The sequence below is a fragment of the Cynocephalus volans genome, chromosome 7 (assembly GCF_027409185.1).
Source record: "Cynocephalus volans isolate mCynVol1 chromosome 7, mCynVol1.pri, whole genome shotgun sequence".
Lineage (NCBI taxonomy): Eukaryota > Metazoa > Chordata > Mammalia > Dermoptera > Cynocephalidae > Cynocephalus > Cynocephalus volans.
The window spans coordinates 99,914,031-99,936,717 of record NC_084466.1 but is presented as its reverse complement, the minus strand read 5'-3'; the positions used below and the strand labels follow the sequence as shown (position 1 = coordinate 99,936,717).

The 22,687-nt window shown below is 36.1% G+C and overlaps 1 protein-coding gene across 1 annotated transcript in view; it reads left to right on the top strand.

The window, feature by feature from the left end:
- The window catches only part of VPS26A (VPS26 retromer complex component A), a 44,181-nt gene extending 26,142 nt beyond the window's left edge, over nucleotides 1-18,039 (top strand). Inside the window, exons 5-9 of the mRNA XM_063102250.1 lie at nucleotides 819-983; nucleotides 3,173-3,279; nucleotides 12,243-12,311; nucleotides 13,843-13,985; nucleotides 16,057-18,039. Coding sequence (XP_062958320.1) covers nucleotides 819-983; nucleotides 3,173-3,279; nucleotides 12,243-12,311; nucleotides 13,843-13,985; nucleotides 16,057-16,170 — 598 coding nt within the window. The 3' untranslated portion in view covers nucleotides 16,171-18,039. The remainder of the gene's footprint in view (nucleotides 1-818; nucleotides 984-3,172; nucleotides 3,280-12,242; nucleotides 12,312-13,842; nucleotides 13,986-16,056) is intronic.
- Nucleotides 18,040-22,687: the final 4,648 nt, after the last annotated feature.

The window sequence follows — 22,687 nt, the reverse complement described above, 5'->3', positions numbered from 1 at the left end:
AAACTTAAGAGTCTGGACTGGAAGGCTTAAGATATTTAACAATTCTGTCATATACTTTGTTTTATCTGACTGATGCTAATCCGAGATAATAAGAGTTTTCTAACATTATAGATTTAGAGAACACCGTTATGAGAAGTTTTGGTCATATACTTCCCTTGTATGAATTTTCCTTAGTACTTCATTTGTCTTGTAAACTGAATTACTCTCCAAATCCATTAGTTTCCTAATGAATCTCATTTAGTATGTATGGTTAAGAAGTGATTTGGAGCCCCAAAGAAGCTGTCTAACTTGTCCAAAATTACACAGGTAGTGAATGGTAGAACTGGAGTAACAACCTAGTTTTCTAAATTCCCAATCCAGTGTCCTTTCCCTTCACCAAGTCTTCATGCAGGAAACAAAGGATGCCTCAGAGTCCAGGGAGGTTGAAAACATTAATCCTGCTTTCTTTATTTAACTTGGTATTATCTATCTGGAAGTGGGTTCGACAACGCAAATTCCGAATAGCAGTGCCTTAACTAACTAGATAGGTATTTAAAAAAAAGAGAGAAGTGATCTGGAGAGATTTTCTCAAGTAGGCTTGATGATATCCCTCCTAACTCATTTGAGAAGTATTTACCCTATTCTTAAAATTGAACTTTTGTATTTTTTCATATTGAGGGCATTTTAAAAATTAGAACTCCTTCATGAAGTAAATGAAGTAAGTTGATCCCAAAAGAGTTCCAGCAAGGAGAAAGCTGAGTTTGCAGTGAATGTTTGCTTATTTAAAACACTTAAATTTATCATAGGGATTTAACTTGTCTTCTCCATTAACTTTGTAGGTATTTTCTTAAAGTGACAATAGTAAGAAGACTGACAGATTTGGTAAAAGAGTATGATCTTATTGTTCACCAGCTTGCCACCTATCCTGATGTTAACAACTCTATTAAGATGGAAGTGGGCATTGAAGATTGTCTGCATATAGAATTTGAATATAATAAATCTAAGTAAGTACCTTTCAAAAATGTTTAGGGAAAACGAAAAAATAATCTTTTAAGATCTTTGTGAATTGACATTAATCTGATGTTAACAGACCAACAGAATCTCTGAGCTAAAAGAAACTTAAGGAGTTTGGTCTGGCTTCTGACCCAGTGCAGGTATCTTTTATATTCTATTCCTGATAAGTCTCTGCTTGGCCACTTTTTGTACAGGATCTCACAATCCTAGAAGGCATCCAATCCCATTGTGTCTTTTAAAATTTATCTTACTGGCTTGGTATCACTCATCCTAACCATCTCTTTAAAACACAACAAAAGTACTTTTTTTCTGACTACATAAGCGATACATTTTCATTCTTAAAGATCTGGAGGATGTAGAAAAATGAAAGCAGTTAAAAATTTTCACCTCTACCACATAACCACTATTAATAATCCTCTTGTATATCTTTCCATAGGCGGAGGGGAATGGTGTAAAATATGTATTTATATGTGTTGTCATTTTACAAAATGGGCTCATGTTTTGTTTATTGTTTAATGCCTTTTCAAATTTTATTATGCAAAACTTCAGACATACAGTATATGAACAGTATGTATACTGAACAGTATAAGGAGTCTTCATGTACCATTGCCCAGCTCCAACAGTTACGAATACATGGTCAGGTTTGTTTTATCTGTATTCAGCAACCACACTCCCCATAGATTAGATTGAAGCAAATTCCAGACATATAATTTAATCCATAAAAATTATGTATCATTTTTAATATAACTACAATACTATTATACCTAAAAATATAAATAATTCCTTAGTATCTTCATATATCCACTGTTCACATTTCTCTAATTGTCTCATAAATGTCTTTCTTTTTTCACGTGGTTCGTTCAAATCAATACCCAAACAAGGTCCACACAATGCATTTGGTTGACTCTTAAATCTCTTTTAATTAATAGGTTTCCCCCCATTTTTTTCATTAAAGTTTATTTGTTGAGGAAACAGATGTATTCCTGTTTTATCCCTCTCCTACACATTCTTCTCTTCTGTTACATGATTTTTATTAGTTATTACTCCCAGGTTTATGTCACTGAAAATGTGATATATAATAAAAATTTTTTAAAAACGGGAGAAAAAAAAGAAAATATGATATACATGCCCTCAGTGTCTTAAATTATATTGTTGATAAAATTATCAGATAGTTTGGGACCTGAAAACTTGTCATTGAATCCTCCCTTCAGACTAACATAATAGTATTAATCAACTCTTGGATATTATTTTGAGATCTGAATCTGTTAGGAGGCTAAAGTCCTCTGGCTTTTGTGGGAATTTCCAGGTTTATTACCATATCATTTTAAGGTTCCTGGGAATGTTCTTTGATTATTAGATATTACAGCAAACTCAACTTATGGAGGTAGCCCTTATTCTCTCATTGTGGCCATATGATTTATGTTAGCTGCACTATTCTAGCACTTAGAATAATGACACTAAACTCTTGTGTAGAGTGTTTAATGTTGAAAAATATTTTCATACACCAAATAAATATTTCAGGCATAAAAGTTTAAAATTTTTCATTTAGCTGATGTTTAGGTCCTCTGAAAATTAAGTTAACCTCTAAGTAGGACCAGCAGTTAATCAGGTTAATTATTCCCTGTGAGGTATATTCATGGTTAAGTAAAAGTTTGATTTCTTATTTGCATAGTGAAATGATGAATACTTTTTTGAAAAAAAGGGACATTAAACAATATGAATAGTCAAAAAGCTATTCTTAAATAGTTATTATCCTAAAGACATCTATTAAAGTCTTTCAGGACATATTTCATCCTTTTTATTTGTTTTTAAAAGTGATACACATGGTCCGTGACTTAGGATGGTTCAACTTAAGATATTTCAACTTTACAATGGTATGAAAGCAATATGTGGTCAGTAGAAACCATACTTTGAGTACCTAAACTACCATTCTGTTTTTTTACTGTCAGTACAGTATTCAATAAATACATAAGGTATTCAAATAAAATTGGCCTTGTGTTAGATGATTTTGCTCAACAATAGGCTAATGTAAATATTCTGAGTCCATTTAAGGTTGGCTAGGTATATAAATGCATTTTTGACTTCAATATTTTCAATTTTAAGATGGGTGTATCTGGACATAACTACATTATAAGGCAAGGAGCATCTGTATTTAGTGAGATTTATTCTTCTTCAACAGGTATCATTTAAAGGATGTGATTGTTGGAAAAATTTACTTCCTATTAGTAAGAATAAAAATACAGCATATGGAGTTACAACTGATCAAAAAAGAGATCACAGGAATTGGTAAGCTGAAAAGAGTATTTGAATTAATATCCTTGTTTTAGTTGAAATTTTAAAAATCTTAAAATGTTGTTTAAACATAAAATAAATTTGATATCCAGAGCTGGCCGATAGCTCACTTGGTTAGAGTATGGTGCTGATAACACCAAAGTCAAAGGTTCAGGGCCCTGCCACCCCGACCCTCTGTACTGGCTAGCCACCAAAAACAAAACAAACTAAGTAAATTTGATACCCATATTGGATACTAACGTTGCTACTTAATATTGCTGGCAATAAGATATTCACTTCATGCTTTTTTAAAATTACTTTTTGAATAGGTAATAAATTCACATGGTTCAAAAATAAAGTGTAAAAGACTACAGTAAAAAGTATCCTATTTCTGTACCCCAGCTCCTCATAGGTGATACTTTTATAAGTTTTAAAATTCTTCTAGACATTTATGCATATACAAGTAAATACCAATATATTATAGGCCCTCTTTTTACTTAAATGGTGACATATAATACATAGTTTGCGTTTTAATTTAATGATGTGTTATAGCGATCTTTCCATATCAGTGTGTAGAAATCATCTTTTTTATAGTATTCCATTCTACTGATGTACTAGAATTGAACCAGTCTACTGTTGGTGGACATATAGGTTTCCAGTCTTTTGCTATTACAAACTGCTTTAGTTAATAATGTCATTTTGCATGTGTGTGGACATGTGTGCAATATAAAATGTTAGAAGTGGAATTGCTGGGTCAAAGGGCATATTCGTTTATAATTTTGATGCATGTTGTCAGTTTATCCTCTTTAGGAATTACACCAATTTCCATTGCTATCAGTAGTGAATGTAGGAGAGTGTCTCTTTTTACCAGCACAATGTTATAAAACCTTTTAGCCCCTCTCTGCTCTCTCTCCTTCCACCATCTTGCAATGTGAGACACCTGAGTCATTGTCGCCACCACCAGATGGACTTTGGACTTCCCAGCCTCAGAAACTCTGCCTACTGACAAAGACGATTTAAAAAAAAAAAAACAATTGATCCAGTCAAGATGGCGGAATAGACGGTTCCTAGCATCACTCTCTCCCATAAATCAACCGATTTAAACTATAATAACATAACCTCAAGTGCATATGGAACGGGGAGACGTCCAGTGGAGGAGGCAGAAGCTCCGTGGAGACCAAATGCCCTGCGGGGCTGCCGTCACACGATCCAGCAGATAGACTTCACCACCACCACCCGGCTCCATTCCCAGCCCAGCCCAGTGTGCACAGAGTGGGGAGACGTCTGGCAGGGGAGGCGGAGGCTCCGCAGAAACCACACACCCTGTGGGGCCGCCACTGCGTGATCCAGCAGGTAGGCTTCACCGCAGGCACCCGGCTCCATTCCCAGCCTGGTCTAGTGCGCTCGGAGCAGGGAGACATCCGGCATGGGAGGCGGGAACTCCACGGGGACCACACTGCTGCCGCGTGATCCAGCAGCCTGGCCCAATGCGTAGGAGCACAGAGATGTCCAGCAGGGGAGATAGAAGCTCTGTAGAGTCCACACACCCTGTGGGGGGGCCGCCACTGCGCGATCCAGCAGCAGGTAGGCTTCACCGCTGCCACCTGGCTCCATCCCAAGCCCAGCCTAGCGCGCACAGAGCAGGGAGACATCCTGCAGGGGAAGGGGAAGCTCTGCAGAGACCACACGCACTGCGGTGCCTCGGCGCATCCCAGCAGCGTGGGCCAGAGCGCACGGAACAGGGAGAAGTCCAGCATGGGAGGTGGAAGCTCAGCAGAGACCACACACCCTACGGTACCGCCCCGTGATCCAGCAGCCCGGCAGAGTCCAAGCTAACCAGAAAGGTGGCTCCCCGGAGAGTCCCAAGACCGGGGCAACCACACATACAAGGCACTAGTGGCCAACTGAGCAGTCACTGAGGTAGCCATACCAAATTGGCAACCACAGCAACATCTTAGTCAATCAATAGTGTCAAACCTGTGGACTGTGAAACCCCCTGCCACAATGAATAAACATCAAAGAAAAGATACCAGAAATACGAAAAATCAAGAAAGTACACCACCAAAGGATAATAACTCTGAAGCTCTAGATCCTATAGAACAAGAAGCCTTTGAAATGACTGACAAGGAATTTCAAGTGATAATTCTAAGGAAACTGAATGAGATACGAGAAAACTCAGCTAGACATCATGATGAAATGAGGAAAAGTATACAGGACCTGAAAGAGGAAATGTACAAGGAAATCAATGCCCTGAAAAAAAAAAGTAGCAGAACTGGCCGAACTGAAGAAGTTATTCAGCGAAATAAAACACACAATGGAGAGTTTAACCAGCAGGCTTGCGGAAGTTGAAGAGAGAACCTCTGAACTTGAAGATGGGCTGTTTGAAATAACACAAGCAGACAAAAAAAAGAAAAAAGAAAAAAGAATCATAGGCATTGAAGAAAATCTGAGAGAGATATCAGACAACCTTAAGCGCTCAAATATCCAAGTCATGGGTATTCCAGAAGGGGAGGAAAAAGGAGATTGCATTGAAAACATATTCAACAAAATAGTGGCAGGAAACTTCCCAGGTATAGGAAAAATCACAGATCTTCAGATCCAGGAAGCTCAACGATCTCTAAACGTATTCAACCCAGAAAGGTCTTCTCCAAGACATGTCATAGTCAAATTGGCCAAACTCAGAGACAAAGAGAGAATCTTAAAAGCTGCAAGAGAGAAGCATCAGATCACCTGTAAGGGAGCCCCAATCAGGCTAACATCAGACTTTTCATCACAAACCCTAAAAGCCAGAAAGGAATGGGATGATATATTCAAAATACTAAAAGACAGAGATTGTCAGCCAAGAATACTCTACCCTGCAAGGCTATCCTTCCGAAATGAAGGGCAAATAGTATATTTCTCAGACAAACAAAAACTGCGGGAGTTCACCACCACACGACCACCCTTACAAGAAATCCTCAAGGGAGTACTGGGTTTGGTTCCTGAAAAATAACTACCACTGCCATAAAAACCCAAGAAAAATCAAAACCCACTAGTATAATAAAAATGGCATTCATGAAGAGAAAACAAACAAACAAAAAGGCTATCTACAACCTAAGGAACCAACAAACACACAAAACAAACAGTAAATCAGAAAGCAAGGAACAAAAGACACCGAAGACAATCAAACAATAATCAATAAAATGCTAGGAATAAATCAACACTTTTCAATAACAACTCTTAATGTAAAAGGCTTAAATTCCCCAATCAAAAGACACAGACTGGCTGACTGGATTAAAAAGGAGGACCCAACTATATGCTGCCTTCAAGAGACCCACCTCACCCATAAAAACTCACATAGATTAAGAGTGAAAGGATGGAAAAAGATTTACCATGCAAACAGAAAAGAAAAACGAGCTGGAGTAGCTATTCTAACATCTGACAAAATAGACTTTAAACTAAAAACCATAAAAAGAGACAATGAGGGACACTACGTAATGATAAAAGGACTGATCCATCAAGAAGACATAACAATCATAAATATGTACGCACCCAATGTTAGAGCAGCCAGAGTTATAAAACAAACTCTATTAGACCTAAAGAAGGAAATAGACACTAATACCATAATAGCAAGGGACCTGAACACCCCACTGTCAATATTGGACAGATAATCTAGGGAGAGAATCAGCAGAGAAACACAAGATCTAAACAATACTCTAGACTAATTGGATTTGGCAGATATCTACAGAACATTCCATCCAACAACCTCAGAATATTCATTCTTCTCATCAGCACATGGATCATTCTCCAGGATAGATCACATATTAGGTCACAAATCAAGTCTCAACAAATTCAAAAAAATTGGAATTATCCCATGTATTTTCTCAGACCACAATGGATTAAAATTAGAAATCAATAACAAATGAAATTCTGGAAACTATACAAACACATGGAAATTAAACAGCATTCTACTTAATGACATATGGGTCCAAGAAGAAATCAAGCAGGAAATCAAAAAATTTATTGAAACTAATGAAAATAATGATACATCATACCAAAACCTGTGGGATACTGCAAAAGCAGTATTAAGGGGGAAATTTATTGCATTAAATGCTCACCTCAGAAGAATGGAAAGATGGCAAGTGAACAACCTAACACTTCACCTTAAAGAACTAGAAAAACAAGAACAATCCAAAACTAAAGTCAGCCGACGGAAAGAAATCATTAAGATCAGAGCAGAACTGAATGAAATTGAAACCCAAAAACAATGCAAAAGATCAGTGAATCAAAACATTGGTTTTTTGAAAAGATAAATAAAATTGACAAACCATTAGCATGGCTAACAAAAAGAAGAGAGAAGATTCAGATAACAAAAATTAGAAATGAAAAAGGTGATATTACAACTGATTCATCTGAAATACAAGGAATCTTTCAAGACTACTATAAACAACTATACGCCAACAAATTTGAAAATCTGGAGGAAATGGACAAATTTCTGGACAGACACAAGCTCCCAAAACTGAGCCATGAAGATGTAGAAAATCTGAACAGACCAATAACAATAAAGGAGATTGAAGCTGTTATCAGAAGGCTCCCAACAAAGAAAAGCCCAGGACCAGATGGATTCACAGCAGAATTTTACCAAACATTCAGAGGAATTGACACCGATTCTTTACAAACTATTCCAAAAGATTGAAACAGACGCAAATCTCCCAAACTCATTCTATGAAGCAAAGATCATCCCAATACCAAAACCAGGTAAAGATATAAGCAAAAAAGAAAACTACAGGCCGATATCCTTGATGAATATAGATGCAAAAATCCTCACTAAAATACTAGCAAACAGAATACAGCAACACATACGTAAAATTATTCATCACGATCAAGTGGGATTCATCCCAGGGATGCAAGGTTGGTTCAACATACGCAAATCAATAAATGTGATACACCATGTTAATAAAATCAAACACAAGGACCATATGATCATCTCTATAGATGCTGAAAAAGCATTTGATAAAATTCAACACTCATTCATGAGAAAGACCCTCTATAAGTTAGGTATAGATGGAAAGTATCTCAACATAATTAAAGCCATATATGATAAACCCACTGCCAGTATCATCCTGAATGGGGAAAAGCTGAAAGCTTTTCCTTTAAGAACAGGAACTAGACAAGGATGCCCACTCTCACCACTCCTGTTCAACATAGTGTTGGAAGTACTAGCCAGAGCAATCAGAGAAGAGAAGGAAATAAAGGGCATCCAGATTGGAAAAGATGAAGTCAAACTGTCCCTGTTTACCGATGACATGATCCTATATATCGAACAGCCTAAAGCCTCTACAAAAAAAACTCTTGGAGTTGATAAATGATTTCAGCACAGTAGCAGGATACAAAATCAACACACAAAAATCAGTAGCATTTCTTTTCTCCAATAGTGAACATGCAGAATGAGAAATCAAGAAAGCCTGCCCATTTACAATAGCCACCAAAAAAATAAAATACTTAGGAATTGAGTTAACCAAGGATGTGAAAAATCTCTATAATGAGAACTACAAACCACTGCTGAGAGAAATTAGAGAGGATACAAGAATATGGAAAGATATCCCATGCTCTTGGATTGGAAGAATCAACAGTGAAAATGTCCATACTACCCAAAGTGATATACAAATTCAATGCACTCCCCATCAAAATTCCAATGACATTTTTCTCAGAAATGGGAAGAACTATCCAGACATTTACATGGAATAACCAAAGACCACGCATAGCCAAAGCAATGCTGAGCAAAAAAAATTAAGCTGGAGGCATAACACTACCTGACTTTAAACTATACTATAAAGCTATAATAACCAAAACAGTATGGTCCTGGCATAAAAACAGACACACTGATCAATGGAATAGAATAGAGAATCCAGAAATCAACCCACACACCTACAGCCATCTGATCTTTGACAAAGGCACCAAGCCTATTCACTGGGGAAGAGACTGCCTCTTTAGCAAATGGTGCTGGGAGAACTGTATATCAATATGCAGGAGAATGAACTAGACCCATAACTTTCACCATACACTAAAGTCAACTCAAAATGGATTAAATAATTAAATATATTCCCTGAAACAGTAAAACTTCTTAAAGAAAACATAGGAGAAACACTTCGGGAAATAGGACTGGACACAGACTTCATGAATACAACCCCAAAAGCACGGGCAACCAAAGGAAAAATAAACAAATGGGATTATATCAAAGTAAAGAGCTTCTGCACAGCAAAAGAAACAATTAACAGAGTTAAAAGACAACCAACATGGTGGGAGAAAATATTTGCAAAATATACATCTGACAAAGGATTAATATCCAGAATATACAAAGAACTCAAACAACTTTACAAGAAGAAAACAAGCAACCCAATTAAAAAATGGGCAAAAGAGCTAAGTAGGCATTTCTCTAAGGAAGATATACAAATGGCCAACAGACATATGAAAAATGCTCAACATCACTCAGCCTTCGGGAAATGCAAATCAAAACCACACTGAGATACCATCTAACCCCAGTTAGGATGGCTGGAATCCAAAAGACTCTGAACGATAAATGCTCGTGAGGTTGCGGAGAAAAAGGAACTCTCATACATGGTGGGACTGCAAAATGGTGCAGCCTCTATGGAAAATGGTATGGAGGTTCCTCAAACAATTGCAGATAGATCTACCATATGACCCAGCTATCCCCCTGCTGGGAATATACCCAGAGGAATGGAAATCATCAAGTCGAAGGTATACCTGTTCCCCAGTGTCCATCGCAGCACTCTTTACAATAGCCAGGAGTTGGACCCAGCCCAAATGTCCATCATTGGATGAGTGGATACGGAAAATGTGGTATGTCTACACAATGGAATACTACTCAGCTATAAAAACGAATGAAATACTGCCATTTGCAACAACATGGATGGACCTTGAGAGAATTATATTAAGTGAAACAAGTCAGGCACAGAAAGAGAAATACCACATGTTCTGACTTATTGGTGGGAGCTAAAAATAAATAAATTCACACACACACAAAAAACAACTGGGGGCGGGGGGAAGAAGACATAACAACTACAATTCCTTGAAGTTGATATGACAAGCAAACAGAAAGGACATTGATGGGTGGGAGGGGAGAGAGGGAGGAGGGAGGGAGGTTTCAGTAATGGGCCACAATAATCAACCACATTGTATATCGACAAAATAAAATTTAAAATAAACAAACAAAGAAATAAATAAATATTGTCTCTATAGCTTAAAAAAAAATAAAACTTTTTAGCTGAACTGATGGATACGGGGGAAAAACTACCCCACTGTAGTTTTTTTTTTTTTTTTATTAATGGACTCTTCCCCATCTCCCCTGCTTTATTGAGATATAATTAGCAAATAAAAATTGAATATATTCAAGGTATACAATGGGTTGTTTTGATATACATTGTGAATTGATTACCACAATCAAGCTAATTAACATATCCCCCCATAGTAGTATTAATTTACGGTTTTCTCATTCCGATTAAGGGTGATCATCATTTCATGTGTGTAAAAACTATATGTATTTCTTTTCTGTAAACTGTTTATCCACATCCTTTACCCAATTCTCTATTGGACTATTAGTCTTTTTCTTATTGATTTGTAGGAACTGTGTATTAGAGAAATCAATCCCTTTTTCTGTATTAAGAGCAGCAAAAATTTCTCTAGAGTTTGTCTTGCTTGTGGTGGTTTATGCCAAGTTAGAAATACTTGATGTTTAATTAGTCAAATTTATAGTTTTTGCTTTTATGGCCTCTGGGCTTTGTGCCATGGTTAGAAAGGTCTTTTTCACACTGAAATTCTAAAAATAATTTTCTGTGCTTGATTCTACTAAAATAATAAATTGTAGTTTGGAGATTTTGTTTAAATTTTTAATTGGAATTTGTTCCAATGTAAGGGATATGAGGTATGGATCCAACATAACTTTTTCCTAGATGGCTGATCAGTTGCCTCATTATCATTTATTGGTTCATTGCTGCTTTTCAATTTGTTACTGTATAGATTTACCTTGTCCCCTTTAACTTTGCTGATTTTTTTTGCTGAAAATAATTTTTGAGATTATTAGGAACTTTTTAAGAATTTGTAATCAATAGTCATAATGATAAACATCTGTGATTTTGTTTAATCTTCATGTTTTCACCTGTAATAAAAGTTTAAGTTACTTTAAGATTTTGAAACCAAACTTCAGGTTCTTATTTGTTGTTTAAAAAGAATTTATTTATTTAAACTTTTTTTTTTTCTGACTGTAAAAATTATATTCTATTATAGAAGACTTTAGATAAAAGAAAAATACTGGCTCAGTTGGTAAGAACACCACTACCTTGTAACACCAAGATCATGGGTTCGGATCCCTACACCAGCCAGCTACACAAAAAAATAAATAAAAATAAAAGAAAATTAATCTATATTCATCATCTAGAACAGATTCTACTCTTGGCAAATTATATATTTTGCAACATTGGGATCATTACTGTATGTTTTGTATACAGTTTTCACTTAACATATCATTGACTTTTTAAAATGTCTGGGTTTGAATAATTTCTTAGAAGGCAAATCTCCAAATTTATGTATCAGTCAAGTATTCTTTGATGTTTTGTCTATGTTTAAATTAACTAACTCTGATGATAGAAGACAGTTTCACTGCTGAAGAGAAAACTAGCATTTAATTTATTGTGATGTGTATTGCTAGTTTCTATTTTAGCAGATATTAGAAATGATGGAAGGAACTTTGTGAAGAAGATTCTTTCTGAACTATTACCTTTGGGAAGAAGGGAACAAAACATGCAGTTGAGTGATGAGTATATTAAGTGTAGATCAAGAAATAGGAAAGAATGATAAACATTTTCACAAAATGTGTAGATAAATTAGTACTAAAATAATGTAGTTGGAAAGTAGGAAGGACTAAGGCTGGAAATGATATTCTGGAAATATTTAAATTAATATCATTTACATTACTGTACTAGGACCCAGTACCACAACAGAAACAGAAACAATCGCCAAATATGAAATAATGGATGGTGCACCAGTAAAAGGTACCACTTTTCAGTTACTTTTGTGTAGTGCAAATAGTAGTGTTTGTGGCAGTTTAGTTTGTATTTATTCAATGTGAAAGTATTTGTGAATTCTTAAAACCATTCTTATAATGACGGTTTTTAAGGTCTTTATATATCTGCTAAGAAGACTATAATACTAGTTTCTAGTCTGAATAAGGTTTAATTTTTCACTTAGTTTAAATTTAGAATTCAGAAGAGATAATTATGTATATCTTGTCTATAGTTATGAATTTGTCGTATTTTGATTGCCTTCTATTATAATAGTTCATCTCTGTAGATCTTTTTTTTCATGCTCTCCATAAGATGCAGTATGGCTGATCATTAATTCCTGTGGGAGTTTGGAATGTTTATAGCCTCCAAGAAAATAAGCAGTTTTGTTAACTAGATAATTTTCACTGTCTGAGACAATGAAGCCAGTATTTGTCATGTTAAGTTTATGTCTTTGGATAGAAATTACTTAAAAACTTAGCTACCCTTTATTGAGTGCCAACTATAGATGAGGCATTGTATTCTCAGGTGCTCTAAGACTCTTTGAGTTAGATGGTTGTTTCCCTTATGTTACAGATGAAACTGAGATGCAGAGAGATTAAAAAAACTTGCTATAGGTGATATAGCTAATCATTGCAGAATTGAAGTTTGAGCCAGGCCTTGCTGACTCCAAGACCCATGTATGTGGATTCTTGTGTTATGCATTAATTTGTAAAATTCCAGCAGCTACACATTTTTATGTAAAGTGATAGGTTTTATATTTTCCAGCAAATAGATGTACATGAGTAAAGTATTACATAAAAATATTCAAAAGAAAATATGCAAATAATTACCCTTCTTAGGAAGATAGAAGCCATAAGAATCTGAATAGCAGTCTTTTTGGTAATGAAGGAATGTCATCATTCTCTATATGTTTGTTCCTTTGGATGAATTAGTAATAAGTATTCAAGAATTTATACACATGATTAGAAATTATGGTAAACTTCATGAAAGCAGAAAATAAAACTGCTGTGTAGCACTTAACTGCTGGCACTGTTCTCGGCTCTTTACATGTATTAACCCATATAATCCTTGCAAATTCCCTGGAAGACGAGTATTATTGTTATTCCCCATTTCATACATGAGTAACATGAAACAGATTGATTAAGTAACTTGGCCAGGTTATATAGCAAGTAAATGGTGTTGAAATTTGAATCCAGGCATTCTGGCTCTAAGTAGTGGTTCTCATCTAGAGGCAACTTTCCATGTCAAGGGACACTTGGCATTATCTGGAGACATTTTTGGATGTCACACTTGGGGAGTGCCACTAGCATCTGATGGGTAAAGGCCATGCTGCTAACCATCCTATGGTGCACAAGACCTTCCCCACAAAAAAGAATTATCAGGTCCGAAATGTTAGTAGTGCCAAGGTTAAGGAACCCTGGTCTTTGTTATCCTGCGTCTCATGAGGAACTGAAGCGTTAGGGTCTACTCTATAATGCTTAGTTCTAGGTGTTATGTGATTAAATTATTTTTCTTTCAGGTGAATCAATTCCAATAAGACTATTTTTAGCAGGATATGATCCAACTCCAACAATGAGAGATGTGAACAAAAAATTTTCAGTAAGGTACTTTTTGAATCTAGTGCTTGTTGATGAGGAAGACAGAAGGTACTTCAAGCAGCAGGTATGGTATCACCCAGTTTGGTGTTTTATTCTGTGTCAAATCTAAAAACACCTAGAAAGCAGTCACTTTCCTCAGCTTTATCATACTGAACATGTGGGAATTTCTAAGGGAAAACAGTGAGGGTCTGATAAAGAAGTAGGTGAGAATGAAATAGTGTTGTGATAGATTCCTCCCCGATCATTCTGCAGGACTCCAGAATGAGCTATAATTTGTCAGGCTTTTATTTTTCTCTTAAAAGGTTTTTGAGGTTTTTTTTGTTTTTTGTTTTTTATTATTATTTTTTTTTAAAGATGACCGGTAAGGGGATCTTAACCCTTGGCTTGGTGTTGTCAGCACCACGCTCAGCCAGTGATCGAACCGGCCATCCCTATATGGGATCTGGACCCGTGGCCTTAGTGTTATCAGCACCACACTCTCCTGAGTGAGCCACGGGCCAGCCCCTGTTTTTTGTTTTTTAATAAAAACAATACCTGCTGTTTGTTTAAAGAAAATTCAGGCATTAAAGAACAGAGAATGAAGTGAAAGTTAACAGAAATTCTACCAGAGAATAACAAATAGATACTAAAATAACAGGCAGAGTAATCAAACAGGAAGCTGTTTTAATATCTAACATAGTGATTAGTTTTCCAGACAAATTTGTATATGTGTGTTTAAATCATATTATGCATGTTGTTCTTTAATTTCTTTTTTACTCAATAGTGTTCTGAATATTTCTCTTATCAACAAATACAGATCTCCATTATCACTTTTAATGGCTGCATTTACTTGATAGATTTTTGGGTTTTCATTTTTTCCCTTATTAAACAATTCTGTTATAAATGTCCATGAGATAACCCAGTTCTAATATTTTTATATAAGTGTTTATCATAAAACTTTTTCTCATTTGAAAATCAATTAAAAACCTTTGGTGAATTTTGAATGAAGATTTTGATTAGAATTAGATTAATATTTTAAATTCTGGGTCAGATTAATATTTGAATGTCAGTTGAGTGTACAAAACTAAATTAGTAATTATTCAGTGCTAAGTACTGTGAAGAATACAAAAACTACCTTTTATAAATATGGTATGTCCTCCAGGTCCTCACATTGCAGATATTTGGAAAAAAGAAAAATTACATAATTAACAGAAAACCTAAATAATACTTTAACAGTAATTTAGAAGAGAGAAAATTTATTCCAGTAATGTTGCCATAATGCTGTATAGTTAAACATAAGTAATTTATAACTTCAAAATAAATTACATATTTACAATGTCAAAATCAATTGCATATCAGGTTATTACTATTGGAGTAAGTGTATTGTTTCCCATGGGCACTCATTTGGATGTTTAAGTTCCGATTTATTTAAAAAACAAACAAAAAACCATCCAGTCATGACTTTATGAAGCAAATAATTTTAGGAATTTAGAAGAGGGAATATCTCAGGATGGATTGGTTAGGTAAGATTTAGATAGGCAGAAGAATAGGGATTTGAAGACTTATGTGGAGGTAGATAGAGAGAGAGTAACTCAGTTTGGTTGGTGAGGGAGAGGGGCCTAGGGAGGGTACAAGTTGGATAAAGGTTATGGAGGGCCATGAATACCTGTTTGGAGATTTATTCTGGAGGCACTGAGACGTATTGAAGAGCAATGTTTTAGAAGATAAATCTGGTACTGATACGAAAGATGAATTAGAAAGGGGCCTTGGGCAAGTGAGGCAGAGCCATCTCCCAGCAAGCTATTTTAGTATCTGAGGTTGAAGTGACAAGGTCTTGAACTTGGATGAGGGCAATGGAAGAGAAACCAAAGGACAGGTTTTAGGAATTCTTTAAAGCAGTAATAGCTAAAGCTTTGTGCCAGATTGGATAGGTGTGGTGGTGTGCATAGGTGCTGGTTGGGGGAGGAGAGAAGGCAGAAGGGGCTGTCCAAGACTAGAACTGGAAGGAAGTAGGTCAGTCAGAAAAGGTGATGGCTTCTGTAGGGAAGAGTTTAATTTCATTATGGTTAAATTGAAGTAGCAGTATTTCCATGGTGAAAATTTAAGGCATAATAGAGAACACTTAATTTGTTGATATCTGCGGTTTGTTTTACCAGGAGATCATTTTATGGAGAAAAGCTCCTGAAAAACTGAGGAAACAGAGAACAAACTTTCACCAGCGTTTTGAATCTCCAGAATCACAGGCATCTGCTGAACAGCCTGAAATGTGAACTGAGTAGGAGAAAGAAAGAAAAGCAAAAACTCCTGTAACGGTTGAGAATAAGTTCAGCAGGTTAAAGATGGTTGCAACATGTGTGGGGGTGGGGGTAGGGAAGGCCAAAACTCCATATATAATAGTCTTCCTTTATCTTACAGCGCTGAGTTTATTTTATGATGTAACTAAATGTTCTTCATATATATATATATATATATATATATATATATATATACATTTAAAAAAGTACTTTCTTTGAAACACTGGAATTTTCTTAAACTGCCACTTTTTTCCTTTTTTTACTGCACACTTTGATGATAAGCATTCAGATATGCATCAGCATAAACATTAAAGATTTTCATGTGCATAGGCTGGTATTTGTAATTTTGCTTTCCTTCTGCATGTTGATTTTCTTCTCCCTTTTCATGCTAATGATTACTTCTTATTCTCTACATGCAAAAAATTAAATATTGTGTTTAAATAAAATTAGAAAACCTGGGTAGCCCTTACATCTTGCAAAGATTTAAAACATAGCATCTCAATATTTTTCACAGCTACATTTGTTTTTACATATGTGTTTGAGAAATGCATATGGAGTGTTTTACTATATGTGATTCTGAGTCTATTATTCCATGGCTTCCTGAATTATTTCATCTTTGGAGTCTTCTCTGGTATGAATATTTAAATTTTTTTCCCCAAGAGATACATGCCATGTTATTGTTGCCTTCCCTTTATTCTCCCCCCACATCAAGTAACCATTTTGCTGCTACTATTAGTTGTGCCATTGTATGTTTTCTGCAATGTGGAGTTGACTTTTGTTGGCATTTTAGAGTTTGTTGAAACTATATCATCTTTTCATAAGTACTTTGAAACACATACACATGCATGCACACACACACACGGGTACTTCAAAATAAAAGTTCATGGAAATATTTGTATTATCTTTCAATTCTATTTTTCCATGAACTTTTGGAAGTACCCTCGTATATTTAAATTTAAGGAATCTTTTTGCCATGTGTATGCACATATTTTCTTGACTTCACAAGGTTGTTCCCCCCCCCCTTTTTTTTTGTTTTTTTTGCGGCTGGCTGGACAGGGATGTGAACCCTTGACTTTGGTGTTATCAACACTGTGCTCTAATCAACTGAGCTAACCAGCCAGCGCTGACTTCACAGATTTATTCTCTTTACTTTTCGGGGAGAAATTTTGGGGTGGGAGCCTCAGGAGGACCTATAAAGCATGTAGTTATCTAGATCTGGACAATTTCATGTTTATTAAACTGGGACTTGGGCTAGTTCAAACTCATTTAAACTTCACCCAGTCTTAAAATTTTTTTAACACTAAATTCATTTGTTCAGATTCTCTAAAAAAAGAAGGTTGCAGTCATCTGTTCATATTCATGGGGTCAGGTCTCAGATACACTAAATGTGGAGTGTAGGAACTAAAATGAAGCCTGCTGTACAGAAACTACTTTTACTTATGGCTCTTGGTTTTTATACCAATATTTTTTTATACACTTCAGTGCAAGTCTTGTCAGTTAACCTTACTTTATGAGTAAGCTAAATAACCCAAATTACATTTCTTTAAACCTATTTTGCTACTATGGCACTTGGATAAAATGGTCAGTAACCAACTTCTTTACTGGCAAAAGGTTCCATGTACCATGTGCTGGAGCATCTAGTTTAAACGTGGATATCTATAAATAGTAATGTTTTCCTTCATGTAAGTGCCTATTCAGAGTTTCAGAACTTAAAAATGCCAAATATTTTCATGGTCACTTGCATGTATTAATCTAGAAAATACTCAGAGATTTTAAAAACCAGTTGTATTTAGGCAGCCTCAGATTGTGCAACCATGATGTATAATAAAGAATTTGAAACAGAAACTGAGCTTGCTCTTTGAATGATTAAAATAGCTCTATTCTCAAATCTGTTCTCATTGTTAGAGTTATTGTTGAGGATAGTATTGATCAGTAGTTCAGGAAGCTCTAATTGTGGTAATGAGTTTTTATAAATATTGCCAGTTCTTTTTTTTTTAAAATTTGTTTTTGGCAGCTGGCCGGTAAGGGGATCCAGACCCTTGACCTTGGTGTTATCAGAGCCATGCTCTACTGAATGATCTAATTGGCCAGCTTATTTCAATTTTAAGTGGCTATATAATGCTTTTAATTAGCTGGCTTAAAATACTGTCATATACAAGATGCTTATTCACTTTGCTCAAGACTTTGTTGCCAACTTGAAAAATAAAAATTTGGGCCGAGCCCGTGGCGCACTTGGTAGAGTGCTGCACTGGCAGCGCGGCGACGCTCCCGCCGCGGGTTCGGATCCTATATAGGACTGACCGGTGCACTCACTGGCTGAGTGCCGGTCACGAAAAAACGACAAAAAAAAAAAAAAAAAAGAAAGAAAAATAAAAACTTGAATTTAATATTTGGATTTGAGTCCACAGTCAACCAGTTAAGTAATATATAATAAACTGAAAAAGAAATTCATGTCTTTATTACAGAGTACAATGTTTAATCATTGGTTCTCAACCCTGGCTGCATGTTAGAATCACCTTAGGAGATTTTAAAAATTAAAAAACAAGGGCCGGCCTGTGGCTCACTTGGGAGAGTGTGGTGCTGATAACACCAAGGCCACAGGTTTGGATCCCTATATAGGGATGGCCGGTTAGCTCACTTGGGAGGTTAGCACACTTGGGAGAGCGTGGTGCTGACAACACCAAGCCAAGGGTTAAGATCCCCTTACCGGTCATCTTTTTTAAAAAAAGAAAAAACCAGTGGTTGAGATCCACTGGTCTAAACTTAAGTGGCTATTTCTCTCACTGGTAAAGAATTTATCGTTTTGTTGGAGAAGAAAAACTTTTCCTTTCCTTAGGTTAATGCTTGGGTGCCTGTGAATTACACTAAGAGACATGCAAGAGAAAAGACTGATTTAATCACATACATATGAGAGTTCATGAAAATATGACTCAGAAAAGAAAGAGAAGAAAGAAACCACAATAATACACTGAACTTTCAAAAAAAAAAAAAAAACTTGGTTATTAGAGGTTGGGGAGGGGGAGGAGGTTAGTGAGAAATTAGTTAAGGGTCACAAAGATTGATTACATTTTGTAAACATGAGTATACTAGTTATCTTGATCACTACATTTTGTACACATGTACTGATATTCAAATCTGTACCCTGCAAATATATATAATCAATTACATTTCAATAAAAAATAAATGAGAAAAATTGCTAACTTGCAAAAAAAAAAAAAAAGGTGGATAGAATAATTTGGTGATTATACACCACCTTAATATGAGACATGTGGGGTCGGGCAGGGGGAAGGGTATTTATGGGAATACAAGTGATTTTTAGGAAAGATAAATGGGCCCTTAGAATAGATGGGAGATACAATTTTGTGACAATGTCAGTTTAGGTGTGGTGCCCACTTAACTGTCTTGGGTGATAAAAGTCATTCTCTGCTTGCTCTCCTCTAGGGGTAATATGACAATTGAGTTCTTTTGAAAGCCTGGGCTTTTAGGCAGATAGGGATTTCAAGAACCAAATGCCTTTTGCTCAAATTAATTTTTATGCCTTAGAGGTGTATTCTGGACCCCTTCAGTATAGAGCTAATAGTTGGAATACTCAATTCTAATTATCACATGAGTCACTAAAGTCTGAAGTTGTATGCTGTTTCTTTTATATTCTCTTGAATCTGTTGAGCATATAAAGGCACCCTCCAGGGGTTTGTACTAGCCTGGATTGGAACTTACCATGTTTTTCAGCTTTTTGAAGTACCCTCATATAACTAGTGGTGCATTTCTGGCACGAATAGAAGGTAGATGTGGGGAGCAGTGATGAAGGTGGAAGATGCATATAGGGAGAACCAATTTAGGATGGGGTGTGGATGCCATACAAATGAATGGAATATGGTCTTTATCTAAACACTTAAAATCACTGAAGGATTTTAAGCGGGAGTAACTTAACCAGATTTGTGTTTTCAAAAGATCATTATGGTGTCTCTGCAAAGTATGGAAGGAGGGTTGAGAGGAAGGAAGAATACCAGTCACATTCATTCAACAAGGAAAACACTTAATGGAGGCTCCAATATGTGTTGTGTGCTGATTACACTGACTGCTATGAATATGCCCCAAAAGGAATGACAACTCTGTTTTGTAAAACAAAAATTTTGAATTTTCCCATTTCATTGTTTATAGTAGAACTTTATGAATGGCTGGAAAAGAAAATCTGTATGTATTATCATAAAATTCAGACTGCATTTTATACCTACAAGGGGGTACGAACAAAGTTACAGTTAAAATATTTTGAGATTTTTTTTTTTTCCTACAAAACTTTACTAGGATTGGATTAGATCTATAAAACTAGTAACAACTGTTGATTCTGGCCCAATAATTTGTATGCTTCTCCTAGCCAAAACGCCCATATGGTTTGAATAATATAGTATTAAAAAAAAAAAAAAGCTAAAAGCTATACAGTAATCATCCATAAATATAATTATACACTAGCTCCCTCTGGACTATTTCTACCAATGTTAGCATGTTGTGGTCGAAAGCATATTTGCTTTGAAGCCAGAAAGACTTAGATTAATGTCTGACTCCACCACTTAAATGTATTAAATGGGGCAAGTTACTTAACTTCACTGGACCCTATCTGTAAACATAGTGACAATATAATACTTCTAAATGGTTGTCAGGCATATTAACAGATTAAAAGGAATGACATAGTGCTTGCCTCAGTTGCATATAAAATGTTTGGTTTATCCCTCATTTTCCCAGTTTCCAAATCTGATGAGACATCCTTGTTTAATGCCATTTTCTATGGATTATAGTTTCTTCAGGGTAGGGCAAATGAGCTAGCACCAGCAGATACTCAGTAAATGTGCTCATAATTTCAATAAATTATCTAAGGATTCCTTTTTAATGTTTCTCCATGCCACACACACCATCTCTACCATAATTCAGATACACTAATCCACCACCTTCAGCTAGAACTATCGTTAATTGGTTTTACTCCCTCCATCTCTTTGGTTCCAGTCTGTACTAGGCACTTTCTAAACTAATGATTTCTCCTCTCAAAATGACTATTTGTAAAACAATGAGGCCTGCATTAACTCTGGCATTTAAAAATTTTCAATATGCCTTTTTTCATAGTTAAGTTTCTGCATACATCATTTCTTCTGACTAGAATTTACTTACCACTTCTATGTTTTGCTTCTAAGTTTGGCAGAAATCTCCTTACAGTTCTAAAATCGCTCCTTTCTTTGATCTGTTATTGAGTAATAAGTATTTATGTTATTTAACCTTCTTATCACGAAACCACATCAGAAACTCTTTGAGGGCAAGGAACCATCTCCTTGTATCCCTGACGTTTTAAAAGTATTTTGTGAGTCAAAGACATAGCAAATTGTTAGTGGAATCTTATTTGACAAACAGTATTACATATTACATAACACTAACATGTTCCTCCAAGTTGCAAGATCTTAGTGTTTTAAGTATAAAGAGAGAGGTGGAAAATCTAACAGCTTGTTTTGAATTTAATATATTGTAGCCTTACATGGGAACACAGTATCCAACTAATGCAAAGGAAACTAAACTTTGGCAGGTGTACAGAGCAAATTTCCGTCGCCCCGACCCCCCGCCCCCCACGTCGGGTACAGGAATAGAACCCTTGTCCGTGGTGTTATTTTTGGAGTGAGCGGGACTGAAGCCATATTGGGACCTAAAACCTCACGGGCTTGAAACGATTTTAAAAGGACACAGCTTTTTTCCTGGCATGCATGAGTTCCCTCTTTTCCCATGGTTATTTGGTATTTTGAACCTTGGTTATGGGGCAAGATGGCATTATTTACATAACTGTAAAGTTGTTTTCCAGCCAGCCTTAAGCTGCAGACTTGCACTACAACCCAGACCCTGAGATAACAGCAAGGATGGGAGCAGAAACTAGAGCCTTGGATAGAATTTGCACCTGGCCCCCCTGCACGTCCACCTCCCTCCTGTTTTTCATTTCCCATGCTCCATTCCCTCAGCCACCTCTTTTTTAAAAAACCCACAGTAAATTTGAGTCTTTGAGATGTCTTTAGTCTGGTCATTCTCCTTCAGGTTTACCAGAGAGATGGGTTAGCCTAACATCTCTCCTCCTCAGATTACCGGTGTTCCTGAATAAAAGCCAACCTCCACTTTCACCAACATTTGACTTTTGAGTGGTTTATTTTTGAAAGGGAGCAGGCGGCCAGACGTGCCCTGTAACATATCAGCACGACCAGTGCACACATTTTCGCCATGTGGTCGTGACATATGAGCTGCTAGGATGATATACACAAACTACTGTACTCACATTAGAGTGTAAGTACTTACACACGTGTCACACGGGGATTTTCCTAACACTACAACGAAATTCCTCAGCAACCCTTCTGCATGACAGATCAATTATACTCTCCAACGTTACCCTGTTAGGCAACGAAGGTTAGTAATGCAAGAAACTTTCGGATAATGCTCTTTAAGTGCGGCAGCGGCCAACACTCACCCGCGC